Source organism: Stegodyphus dumicola, chromosome 9 (assembly GCF_044657685.1).
Source record: "Stegodyphus dumicola isolate Sdum_Otavi_A_Nest chromosome 9, ASM4465768v1".
Lineage (NCBI taxonomy): Eukaryota > Metazoa > Arthropoda > Arachnida > Araneae > Eresidae > Stegodyphus > Stegodyphus dumicola.
Window position 1 is genome coordinate 132,148,075 of NC_140776.1, and position 13,903 is coordinate 132,161,977.

Consider the following 13,903-nt stretch of genomic DNA (forward strand, 5'->3'; position numbering starts at 1 on the left):
GTGCATTTATTTTATTGTGGTTTATACGCTATCGACGAAGTACATTTAATTCAATCCAATAAGTTTAAATGAAATGCAAGAAAAATGCGTATAATTTAACACTGCGTACAATGAAGTCATGTGGTGTACATATCAGATTTCTTTATTAGAAATTCAAATATGACACAACATAATTTTTTTTTCCTAAATCATTTACTGTAATAAAACTTATGTGATTTCCGATAAGCAAAAATCTGCGAATCTTGCTCTTAATAAATTATACTGAAGTAAATAAAAAAGAATTCAAGCCTCTAACTTGATTCACACAACACAATTCTTGATTTGAAACTCTAATACAAGAGAGCTCAAATTTCATAATAAAAATATTCTAATATTAACGTAGTAAATCTGCCACTTTAATCCAAAAGCTTAAACTTAGAATATTGTTCTATAAGTTGAATTCAATAATAAGATGCAACATTTACATACAAAATGGCGCAGTATTAATTAAAACTTATACTCACAAGTACTGTATTTTCTCTTGTTTTTAAATAAACACTGGTTTCACCTTTCAATCTCAGCGACTACCACCAGGTATTTAATCTTGTATACGTCTGTAATGAAGTTTTAAAGAAATCTCGTCATTTTTGAACGAACAACCAACTTTATTAGTCAAAACTTAAGAATAACTGAAAAACATTTTTAAGCGCGCGCATCGTCTGCGAATAATCGTGTGAGGTAATTTACATTTCTTAGTGGAATTATGTTGGTAGCGTAGCAACGCAAATACGTTACAAGGCATAAATTAATGTTCACCGGAGAATGATTTACATTTGTATTCCTTAATAACTGACCTAAATTTAATTGTAAAATATGAAACCTTCGGCGATGACGCAAACCAGAATCCCTTAGGAGTCTATTCTCGGACCTATAATATACATCCTTCAGGTGTGAACTTTGCTACTTTTACAAAATCTTAAATTGCGTAAATATCTATTAAAAACAACAACGTTAGTATAATACATTAACTCCCTTATGGTAAGAAAACAACAGGTTCATGAGGATCTCTAACTCGAGATTTCACTTTAGTATCAAAAACTTCCAAGTCAGAATTTGTCAAAATCTTGACGCTGCATCAAGAGTGATGCAGATCACACATGTCTAATCCAAAAGGGGGTATCACTATTTCATTTGTGGACTTAGCAATAATTCGGGATAGGAAAGTTTAAAATGATTTATATTAGTATAACAGAAATGCAGTTTGGATGAACGTAGTAAACAAAAGTTGTGCTCAAACTTCTAGAAGCTGGCTTAAAGGTTGTAAAGTTGCGCGCTTCCAACCTGCACGCAAAGTGGTGACTGCTGAGAACTGGAAATAGACCAAAGTCTTTTAAATCCCTTTTTATTCGACTTTAGAAATTACAAATGCGTGCTCTTGACACTCACAAACTACGCCGACCCGGAGGTAAAATAAAAATAAGAAACTGAAAAGAGATAATAACAAGTGACTAACTACGAGGCTCTCTAAACGTGACTAACCTCACCGCGTTCTAAAATACCGATGATAATTCAGCAAACTCTGAATATTACGTTGAAAGATTAACAATTTGCCGAGGCAAGCACACAGGCCGAAACGCGTGGTTCTTCAATTTCTAACTAGCCACCTCCACACTCGTAAAGCACAAAAGCACCCTTTCGAACTCGTTTCCTTTCTATTTAACTCAGAATACTTCCGCTGATAATTTGAATCCTTGCGCGTTCTACTAAAATTTACATACTCTGGCATTGGCAGTTCCAGGGAAAACTAAGGCTTGACAGGAAAGATAGTTTAAACTTAAAATAAATGTTAGTTAAAATAAATATAAACCCTACATTTGCCGCTGCCAAAATTTGGAAAACTTGGAAGCAGGTCCTACAAACGACCTGTTGAAAAGTTTCTACAATTCTGAACTAAATTTTAAGAGCCTCGTTTACATAAAAAAAATCTGTTATCTCACAAAAGGTATAATAAATTTCTGTGTATACTTATTTAATTCTCTCTTCTTACAGCAACTTTTCCTGGACTTCAGCAATCAATCTGTTCTCTTCCTTCCAGCATCTGGAAGGAATAAGTATCAGTATCTTTCTAAATACATTATAATTTACACTTTCTTGACACTGAATAAGTTTTTGTTTTTGAACGATTTATTTTCCTTAGTTACTGTTTAATTCACATTCATTCAAGTATTCAAACATGAATTTAACTTTACCCTGGCTCTCCACCATGTGTGGTGTCAAACGGGAATATTCGTGTTTTAGTATTGCAACACTTTCCCTAACCACAATGATTTATTAGAATTCAACAACCAAATAGACACACCTTACTCGACATTCTACAACTCGATGAGCTACTTTAACATTCTTAAAATTCAAGTGTAGGTGGAGAACCCTACAAAACACATTCATTCTAACTTCCCCCTCATTCATCTTTAGGCAGGCTTTCGCTCTAAAGCATGATTTTATCTACAGTTTAATACTTAAATTTGAATTCATTGCTTTTGAGCATTTACTTTTAGGATCTCAAATTTTATGCTTCTAGACTAAATTCTACTTTTACATAACTTTCAAGTATTTACGTATATTTACAAAATTCTAATACATATGATTTTTACAATTTACCATAAAATGAATAAGAGAAAAATAAATTTTTACTTTACTCATTCTTCGCCAAGCTGGCGGCACTGAAACTAAAGTTCTTATTAATACAAGAATACGAAGTTATTTTTATCCTCGGCCAAATTTTGGCTTTAACATAACAGAATTAGTCTTTCGACCAACAGAAACTGCTTGTTCTTAGATTTTATACTTAAAGAAAATAATACTTTTGCCTTATCTAAATAAAGTAAAACAAAACTAAGTCTCAACCGAGACACATTGATTTCCGTCAAAACATAGAACTTCGCATTTACGCATAACATTTCGAAACAAAAGAAAAAATATTTATAGAAAATTTTAACTTATCTTCGAGTTTTCGATGATTGGAACTCCGACATTCTTTTCTGCCAGAACTGCTCCCACGTTATAAGTTTCATGGACGTCAGTCTTCTCCTTAATGTCCTCCGAGTGTCGTCCACGTTAATTTTTCTTTTTCGCCCTCTGCATGCTGGCCTCTTGGAGTGGTAGTCGTCGGGTTGCTGTCTTTTCCGTTTTTCTCCTGGACGGCTGGTCTTGGCGTCCTCCGGTCTGGAGTCATGCTTGAATTTCTTCTGTTGGTGGTGGTCTTTTCGTTCCTCCTGCTGTCTTTTTATTTTCGGGAATAATTTGAATCCTTGCGCGTTCTACTAAAATTCACATACTCTGGCATTGGCAGATCCAAGGGAAAGTAAGGCTTGACAGGAAAGATAGTTTAAACTTAAAATGAATGTTAGTTAAAATAAATATAAACCCTACAAGATGATGAAAATTTTCATGAAATCTGAGCAACCAAGACTATAAAAAGGCATCGCTTTTCATGTGCTGTTGGAGAAAAGGAGCATTAAAGAATAAATTCAAACCATCGAAAACTAGAAAAATCGTACATGCAAAAACTCTACATTATTCAGTTTATAAATGTTCTTTGTTGCTGGAAAAATGTAAATAAGCATATTATGATAACATTACTAAAGACAGTTTTTAATATTGTTTCCGACTACAACGCTTCAATTCTATCCAACCGACTACCTTACCCGAAAATTTACATATAAAGCGCGTAAAAATTGTTGGTTTTTTAAAATATTAAATTTAATGTTCTATATGCTACTTTTTTTTAAATGGAGCAGTTCGGTTAGGAAAATATTAAGTCTACTATAAATCATTAAACATAAAAGTTTTATGTCACTTTCCGCAAAATTACTTGAACTGAGGCAAACTTGTTACATTTGCTTCATTGTACTGTTCTTGTTATATTTGCTTTTTGCTCATTTCAGACGCTTTGAAAAACTTTAAACGAAAAAATAAAACTTTTGTTCAGTAAATATTTTCGTTTTAAACAGAAGAACATTTTTCTTTAAATTTTCCAATAACTCCATTATTTAATGATTGATTGTTTTAAAATTTTGTTCCTAAACATAACAAACATTTTGCACTGTATTAATTAAATCAAAATGAATACTAAACTAGTAGGTTTATTGTGCATTACAAGTAAATAAAAGAACTTCCAATCTACAGCGTTTAAATTATTTTCATAAAATTTCATGTGATAGATCCATATATATTGAAACTAGTATTTAGCGAAATAAAGTCTGTTAGTTACCTCCGACACATGTAGTATATACATCATTGATAATTATACGAAAATTCCGTAGTGAAGACAGAAATGAAATACGATGAGAAACAGCTCCTTTTTTAATTCACGATTTATGAAGAAACAGGTTTTAAAACAGGATTACGAAACCTAAGTTCGCATTACAAATGAAAGCATTATTGAGAGCAGAGCTTTGAAAATTAGAGACACAAAAATTGGAAAAACACTTGCATTAAAGTTATCTACACTCTGATCCGTGAAAAAAAATACCAGGCGGATCTAAAGAAAATAATTTTAATTTAACTGCTTAAACATTCGCCTTTGATATGTAGATATCTAAATAAAGTAATGACACTGGTCACGTAACGCTGCATACGAAGAGTACAGGCACTCGCCCTCCACGGAGAGCGAAGGTGCACCTTTCACATATAGCTTCAAGAGGAATATTGTAGAATTCACATATACTGGAATTACTACGTTTTCCGTGGAGTTTTCGAGGTACATTGCGAAATAAAATGGGACACTTCTGTATCTCCCGTTCTACTGGATCGATTGATGAAATTCAAATTGTGTTTTTCATGATTCGAAGGCACGACTTACAATATATATTAGATTTATGTGTAACATTGTTCTAACATAGGTATTTTGACGCAAAATCGGACTTCTTTAGAAATGGCATGCCATTAAATTTTTTTACATATTTCCATTCTACGATTCAAATTATGCTTAAATATTAAAATTCGGTACGAAATTTACAGAGAAATTCAAAAATTTATCTTGCCACATTTTTTCAGGTTGCGCCAAGAATAATTCACTCGGAGAACTTCTTAATGTATGGCAACCTGTTTTCCTTTCCCATTTTGCAATGTGCATGAGGGGAAAAAGTCACTTCGTTCCTACTATCAAAATAATTTTAACAAAGTGCCTAAACCATATTTAATGTTATTATCGTTTTCAATAAATATGCCAAATTTCAAAATGCGCCAATATATAAATTCACATATATCTTAGGAAATTTTGAATAAAACACTCTAATGTTTTGTAGGTATGCTTAGAAATACATCTACTTTAAGATAATGGTAAATATTTTACAGGTTATAATAAAAATGTTTTTCGAAAAATTAAAAAAAAAATTAAATATAAATTTACAAAATAAATCATAAAAAATAGGTGAATTTTATTTGGAATGAACCTAAATTTCAAAATGTGAAAGGAACGATCAAATAAGCTTAATAACAAAGAGAGATTAATAAATATATACCAAATTTAAATTAACATTTAGGAGCTAAAAATTCGAGAGCTAATTTTTTAAATTAAATCTAAACTTTAAAAATTAAAACTACTCTTGTGATTTTTTGCAAAAGTTGGCAGTTTAGCCTAATTCGAGTCTTGAAATTGAAATATGGAAAACAATTGGCCAGTCATTTCAGAAGAAGTTCGATTTTGTGTTAAAATACCTATATTAGAACAATGCTATATATAAATCTAATACATAGCCTAAGTCACACTTACAAGAAATGAAAAACGAAAGTTGAATTTCGTCAGTCGGCCCAGTAGAATGGAAGATATAGAACTGTCCCATTTTTGTTTTTGCGCAGTGTACTTTGGTGTATGGCGGAGCTGTGTAATTTGAGTTTTTAGCAAAGACAAGCGTACCATGCGATTGAAATTTTGCAAAATCTCGATAGGCTTATGGAAAGTTTAGCTTATCGACAGTATGGTTTTTCTGCTTATTTAAAGCTTTTTCAAAAGGTTGGTAATCAGGTGAAGACAACTCTTGCAATGTAAGTTTTTCTACAAAAATGATGAAAATGTGAAAACGTCAGTGACTCTGGGCTGCCCGACTATCGACTGACTGTGAGATCAATCACATAAAAAGCTAAAGTCAAATCTTGTTCATTAAATTTTAATGAATGATTTGGATATCATGACAATATACGTATTTGTAGGAACATCATTCTATAACCACACAAAATTTTACAGAAGCGTCACGGATTGGATGAAGGCAATTTCGGAGTTCTAGCGCTGCTATGAAGTGTACGATATGCAGCTTCCCAAAGGAACTTCGTGGAAGGAGATCAAATGGATTTGTAATTTAAATATAACTTTAAGTCACATTACTTTATTTGCATGTCTTGTATAAGGACTACAATATGAATTATCGCCAATTCCGTGTAACATAAATAGGGATGAAGTCATTTATTGACTTTATAATACCTAATAATACCTTGATAATACAAACTTGCCAGATATATCTTTAAACAAATTTGACAAAAGAGCATTTTATGCAAATTATGATAACACTTTGTAAAACACGCGAAATAAATAAGTCAACTTTGCTAGTGTAGAACTTGACCCCGTTCGGCCTACAAAAAAGACAAAATGAAGAATGTTCTCAGTTTTACCCATTTGTTCTGTTTGGAATTTGAGTAATCCCTCAAGAAAAATGCAAATCCGATTTGTCCTGTTGTATAGCATGGAGTGAAATTGTACATGCCCGCCGAGCCTGGAGATGTCTATGAAAAACAGTTCAAAGAGAATGATCTAATCCGAATTATCACATCCCTAAAGTTTCTAGAAGACCGAGAAAGATTTCGTCATATATTGTACCGAGCACCTTGGCCTCCCTTCTTTTAAAATATGGAACGACTCTGACGAAGATCGAGGTAATTTGTAATTTGAATATAACTCATTACTTTAATTTCACACTTCGTACCACATAACCAAAATTCATTTTGACTTCGATATTGTTATTTTGATATATTAAATTGTTCAACCTTTCGTTGTTTTATATATTAATTTTGAAGAATTTTCTTATAATAAGAAAATTGCTTTTATTATTTTTTCAGGAATTTATAAAGAAAATGGCCTCATTAGCTCATACATTTTACGCTGGAAGTGCATATTTTGGGATTTGCGTACCTTCAGGCTGCAATGAAGAAGATGTGGAAAAATTTACAAAATACTGTAAGTATAGTTGGAATTATATTTTCTATTCTTTTACCTTTAACCTTTCTTAAAAGAGTCATTTGTATAATTTCAGTTCTTGATTCTTTCGCCATGAATTCGACTGTGACACATTGCGAAATGAGACAGACGAAGTACAATACCCCTTTCATTGTATCAGTGTGAGTATAGATTTGTTTTGAGTGTATAATTTCATATTGTTGAAATACTATTAATGTTTATCATTAATTTATACAATAAAGCATTCTCTGAACGTTTCTCACTTAAACGTCTTTTACATTATATGCCCTTTCATTTTCAGCCCTGATTCGTTAGTATTTATGCTTACGTTAAAATATTTCGTTAATACAGCGCTTAGCTTCCGTTATATGGAAATCACTCTACTTTTCAACGTCTTCGAGTAAGCTTCTTTTTTATCTTCACAACTAAAATATTTTCTCTTTAAGTCATTTCTTCATTTGGTTAGGATATGAAAATCGTAAAAACGGTTTGGTTTATCTGATTATGCCACAATATGCAAGAGCAACCTGCTTAAGGAAAGAGATGTGTTCCTGGAGCGCTCTCCAATGGAATCTGACTTGTATCCGCATGGCACATAGGTTAAAGCTACTAGTCCGCATGGCACATAGGTTAAAGCTACGAAAAGGCTCATGTAGTCAGTTTAATCACCTGGCTTTGAATTCAAGCTTTCAACGACAATGTTCAGCAACTTTACCGCTCGGCCGCTGGTGGGCACGAACAGAGGCCAAAATCTGAGTATCTCGGATTGGTACAATGGTTGAAAACTTTTTGATGGGCGCAAGAGGATACTAGAATGATAATGCATGAAAGAAAATGATAATGGATAGTTACTGACAAGCCAGATTTATTGAAGACAAATGATTCAACAATTAATACAAAATGATAGCTTCGTCTATGCCAAAATATTCCCGAAAAAAAATCTTATTTCCTTAAGATTGACGGTTATAAATTTTTTATGTTACACAATTTGAGCTCTCCATCTGCTGATTCCCAGTATATATTTCTACTAATTCAAAATTTTATATTTTAATATATCTTTTCAAAGTTTTAACATTCAAAATTTCCACTACACATTTTTATCATTCATTCGGTTTTTTATTTTTAGGGTGGTGTGTGTAGGGGCCAGGCTTTTTGAAGGCATACAAATAGATCTTAATATTTTGACGTTAATCGATAAAACAGGACATTTAAAAAATGCTAACCTTTTTACGTTAATCATGTGCATATTTAACCATTAGAGTTCAAAATTTGAAAAATCTCTCAAACGAAGCGTTTTAGGAAAAAAATGGCAAATCAAAGTTAATTGAACCCAAAAAGAAAAGCAAACCCCATTATGCATGTTTCACTTGAAAACCAAAATACTCTTTTAAAATGAAAAATTATACATTTCATTTGCTATTCTTATTCCTCTTATAAAATATAAAACTGTTTTGTATAAAGCATTTTTTATTTCAATTTTCTTTTAAGTGTAATGAGAGCAGTTTTCAGATGTAATAAACTGCTGATGACTGACTTCTTTTATATCAAAATAAGTGACTGTAATTGTGATTAATGGTTCCTTTTATCTCGGTCATCCAACTCTCACAAAAGGATCAGAATCTAACACATCTTAGTTATAGCACAAAGAAGAGAGCCAGAACTTACAATTTTTAGCGTAGCGAATGATCGCTTTCTGAGGAATGGGCCATAGATGTCCTACGTGTTGGTATATTTAATAAAGAAATCTAGTTTAATCTTGAGGTTTAAAATTTGGTACTTAATATGGAGCAGGAAATGCTTTTCTGTTACTTCCTGATTAAATAGTTAAGTACTAAATGGCTTCAATACAGAAAAGATTAGTCTCGATAGCGTAAGTGAAAATGTTTGAAGAGGTTACGTATAATGGCTGGCCAATTGCTGCTTCTAATTCTGCCAATTGCTCCTTCTTATTTTATTATCTATGAATACACAAGCTAAAGCTCAAAATCTAAATAGAACTTTATTAGCCTCGCCCATCAAAAAGTTTTCAACCATTGTACCAATCCGAGATACCCAGATTTTGGCCTCTGTTCGTGCCCACCAGCGGCCGAGTGGTAAAGTTGCTGAACATTGTAAATGCAATTAAAATGGTAATATTTTAAGCTATGAAACGTCTCGTCGATTATCAGAAACAACGGCTTGCTGGTAAGCTTAAGTTACAACTTAATTTCAACAAAATTCTTATTCAGAGTTACAACATCTTTTGAGTCGTACCTGAACCCGCTAACTCTTTAAGACTTGATTGAACTAGGCCAACCTTTCTTAAACTTCCAATTCTTAAATTTCTATGCGACGAACGGTTTTCTCCAAAAAGAATGCAGTACACGGACCTTTAAGTTAACATTACGCAATAGTTTTACGTTTGACATTTCTTTGGGCGCAGTATGCGTGTCCGAAGTTTGGAAAACTCTGCATATTAAACTAGCTTTTGCAGTTTGCTTGTCATTGATGTTCAACGTCTCATACAGCGTGAACTATGGGTTTACTTCTGTATGGTAAAAGGTATTTTTTTTTTTTGCTTATCTTAGGCAGTATGATACATTATTAAATTTTTGTGACTTTATTATTGCAACACCATAGAGGTCAAGTTCTTTTTACAGAGCAAAATATATGAGGGCTAACATTTAAGGGGACATATGGTTTTGTGGAGGATTTTATATTGGAAACATCCTTTTATCCTCAATATAGAAGGAGAAAACCCCGAAAAACATCCATGTAGTCAGCTTTTCTGCCTACATTTAAACCCAGGTCGAACTACCAGAATTTACCAGCCTTAACCCTTCGACCTCTAAGGGTATCGGATCCGCCGCATTATAATACACCATAATTCCAGTCTTCAGAAGTTATGTAGGTGTCATTCCTTGAATATATTATCACTGGTTATAGTTTTGTCTTCGAAATAGCTATCTTCGTGTGCAAAATTCTAAATAGGGCTGTAATTGTTCTGGTAAATTTTGAAAATAGCAATTTTGAGGGATAATACTATGGCTGCTTCTTTTGGAGGTATTAGTTTTAAGGAAAGATGCTAAATCAAAAGAAATCCATTATTAAGTTAGGAATAATTTGACGCTGGGTTTAAATATTTCAGACCATTGAAAGCAAATTTTAAATTAATGATATAATTAAATTGCGTATTTATTATTAGCATTATATTGTCAGCATTTATAAATCTCTCTCTCTCTCTCTCTCTCTCTATATATATATATATATATATATATATATGATATTTTAGCAGTCGGGCACATGAGTGACGAAGCTTGGCATCAGAGTCCAGGCGTTGTCTGGCTGAGTGGAATGCGGCAGAATGATGGCACAGAAGGATTTTGCTTTTCATTGCACATCTTTATACAATTTGAATGGCTGATAGTTTTTCTTTTAGATGAAATTCTCCTAATTACATATCAAATAATATTTTAAAATAAATACGATGAAATCTAGGCTTTTCAAAGAGAAGAAAGATGAGACGCTCAGCAGCATCTACCTTAACACCAGCGGGAGGGAGGAGCTTGGAGCGAATTCTCTATTTATAGAAGCGGTTACGTAATAGGCTGGAATGTTCTCGAAAATACTGGTCTAGAGCGAAAATCCTGAAATGCAGAAAGTTAATGAAAGGTTGCTGGTTCGCATAGAGCAAAGTCGTCCTGTTTTTTATATTTAACATATATATATATGCGCCATTGCTGCAAGGAAGTTTGAATTTAACAAGCATTCTCTATTCGTAAAAAGCAAATATAAAGTTAACAAATTTAAATGGAATTTAATGCAAACAAATAAATGATTAATTATTGTTGCGAACTAATTTACAATATAATTTCAATTCTGAGAGCATATGTAAATCAAGTGCAGGTATCAAAATCCATGAATAAATATAAAATTCCAAAAATTATTTAATCCTAAAAAAATCATTAATAAAAATGCATAAGTGAATGATTGTTGAGCAGGCAGGAGACAGATTTATCAAGAGGAAGTTGCCTCCAAACTTAGCTCTTCAATCATTCAATTCGTGTTTCGTCCTCCATGTGGACAAGGGTAAAAGTCAAAACCAAAAGAAATTCCAAATGTGGTGAATTACTAAAAAGAAATTTAGATAAGTGGAATTTTGAGAAATTAGCAATTAAAAGACTAGAATTAAAATAAAAAAATTAATAGATAAGAGTAGGAAACCAAAATTGTAATTTAATTTAAATTTAATTTAGTACCAAAGTAATTTAGAAACTTTTGTGTACAGAAACTTCCCCTACACGAACTATGCATATAACTCAAAAAGAAACTAGACATTATCTATAAAAAAATAATACATAAATTATATTTAAATAATACTAAAAAGGCAAGTAAATAGTAAGTTTTAATTTAATTACCAACTATATTTGTTTTGTGTTGAGTGGAGAAGCATTGCTAAACTAAGTGATGTTAAGTAGTGAGTTCTGTAAACCAGCGCCCTCTATTTTAAGTTTGTAGAACACACTACTTATGTAAAGGTATATATATATATATATGGTGGTTTATAACAGTTTGAAATGACAAAAATTTACAACATTGTTAATACCATTTCAGTGTCAAGAGGACGTTTTCATTTTGCTATTATTTCCCATAAAAAGAGTTTCTTGAGAGAAGAACATAGTCTGCAAATTAAATGATTTGTCTCTTTAAAGCAATAAGAGAAACATTTTATTGAAATAACCTGCCGAATTCATAGTTTTATCAAATATCTTACAATAGTGCAGTTTTCTTTTAAGAGTTTAAAATACAGTAATACGGTGATTATCCATAATTTTCAGAAACGGCAATTTACATATATGGCAATCTGCGTAAGCACTTATGCAGATTCTATATGAAACTATAGAAATGGTTGCAATAAACTTCGACTGCAACTGAGAATCATTCTATTATAAACTTGGGTGACCAGTGACCAGTGGAAGCAGTGGCATTATCTTTAAACACTAGGCATTCGATTTGGACTCAAATTCCGACGAAAAGGCTAACATCTGGGAAGATTTTACAGTTTTCCCTATGCGCAACATGGATAAAATTCATATTTTAATAAGGAAGCCCTTTACGAAAGCATCTCTCTCCTTAGACAGATAAACTTCACAATATTTGCCTTAAACAAACATACCAAATCATTAGAAATTTGCATCAAATGATATTTAATATTTTACTATGATTAGGTAATTGTACTGAAGAAGATGGAAATGGAATTTCTACCGATGCTGAAATGAAAGTATTTGTAATACAGATGTATAATATTAATTCATTAAATTTACTTCTCTTATGATTTAATGATATGAATACATGAAGAGAAACAAAATTTATATTGTTGTTCAATCTAAATACAAACGAAATACACGTTGTTTAAAATCAATAATATTTATTGATTATTTCATAAGCTTTGACTCGAACAAGTGATGCCTACTTTGCCATTCCTTCTGCATAGGCGGTCATTCTATAATTGAAGTAAACATTTTTCGATGTTTCGGAAGGACGTTTTAATATCAAGGAAATGCAAATAAGAAATTTGATTTCAAAAGAGGTGAAGAAATTAAATTTCTTTACAAAAGTTTGAATTCTTAACACAAAATTTTGGGAAGCGTAATAAATGTTAAGGTGTTATACACTGAATTGTGCATTAAATTAATATTCATTTGTTTTCAAATAACTGTTTAATTGTAAATTTCAGGTTCTTTTATTCTTTGGCTGCTTTTCTGGTGATTATTGGAACAGCGCTACATTTTTATGCAAATAGTAAAAAAATTAAATTTCAAAGTAAGTATACATGAATATTGCACAACAAATTTTGGAACACGAGTGTGTTACTAATATTGGACTAAATTTTAAAAGCATTCAAATCGTTGCACTTTACAATGTTATTTATTTACAGCTTTGCATTGTTTTTGCAATATTAAACTTTCCAATGTTAAATGCCTGCTTTAATGCATTTAATTATAACTGTGTAATTTAAAACAGTAAATTTTTATTATTTTATTTTATACTTTGTCTGAAAAACGGGAGAAGATAATGAGAGAATAAAATCTCTTCATCTAAACATAAGAAAATTACTTTTTTTAAATCGGAATATAATTAATTTCAATTCATTTAAATGTCAATTAAATTTGAAATATATTCTCATTCATTAAACCCATTCTAGTGCTAACGATAAACTGTGGATTTTTTTAATTTATTGAATATATTACTATTAGCACCTACGCGAGATTTAAAAAAAAATAAGGAATTTTTTAAAAGATGTCGAATCTCAAAAAATGCTAATAGAAAATCTTAAAAACTTTACTTAGAAAACTAAAATATCGATATTTTAAAGAACAATATTTTACTTTGATTCTAGGTAGATAACAGCTAATTATTACTAGTTAATTATTAATAGTTACATTACATAATTAGGTTTCCTTTTTAGATTTAGATTGACAATTATATATTAGTAATTCGCAATTTGTAGCTGCATTGTCTTTTAGTGGTTTGTTATAATTACTGTACGCATTAGAATATAATATTTAATATAATATATTATATATTAATAAGGATATTTTTTATAATTAGGTTAGCTACTAATTATGATTTTAGATCTCTTATTTATGATGTAGCAATTTGTTTGAAAGAAATCTATAATAAATTTTTATTCCGATTCAGACAAGAGTTTTGTTA

The 13,903-nt window shown here is 31.3% G+C and overlaps 1 protein-coding gene across 2 annotated transcripts in view; it reads left to right on the forward strand.

Annotated features, from left to right (window-relative positions):
- Positions 1-13,903, forward strand: part of LOC118201132 (nose resistant to fluoxetine protein 6-like) — a 105,546-nt gene that overhangs the window by 24,202 nt on the left and 67,441 nt on the right. For both annotated transcript variants that reach the window (XM_035373168.2, XM_085824129.1), the window contains 3 exons: positions 7,090-7,207; positions 7,284-7,368; positions 12,924-13,009. In XM_035373168.2, coding sequence (XP_035229059.2) covers positions 7,090-7,207; positions 7,284-7,368; positions 12,924-13,009 — 289 coding nt within the window. The remainder of the gene's footprint in view (positions 1-7,089; positions 7,208-7,283; positions 7,369-12,923; positions 13,010-13,903) is intronic.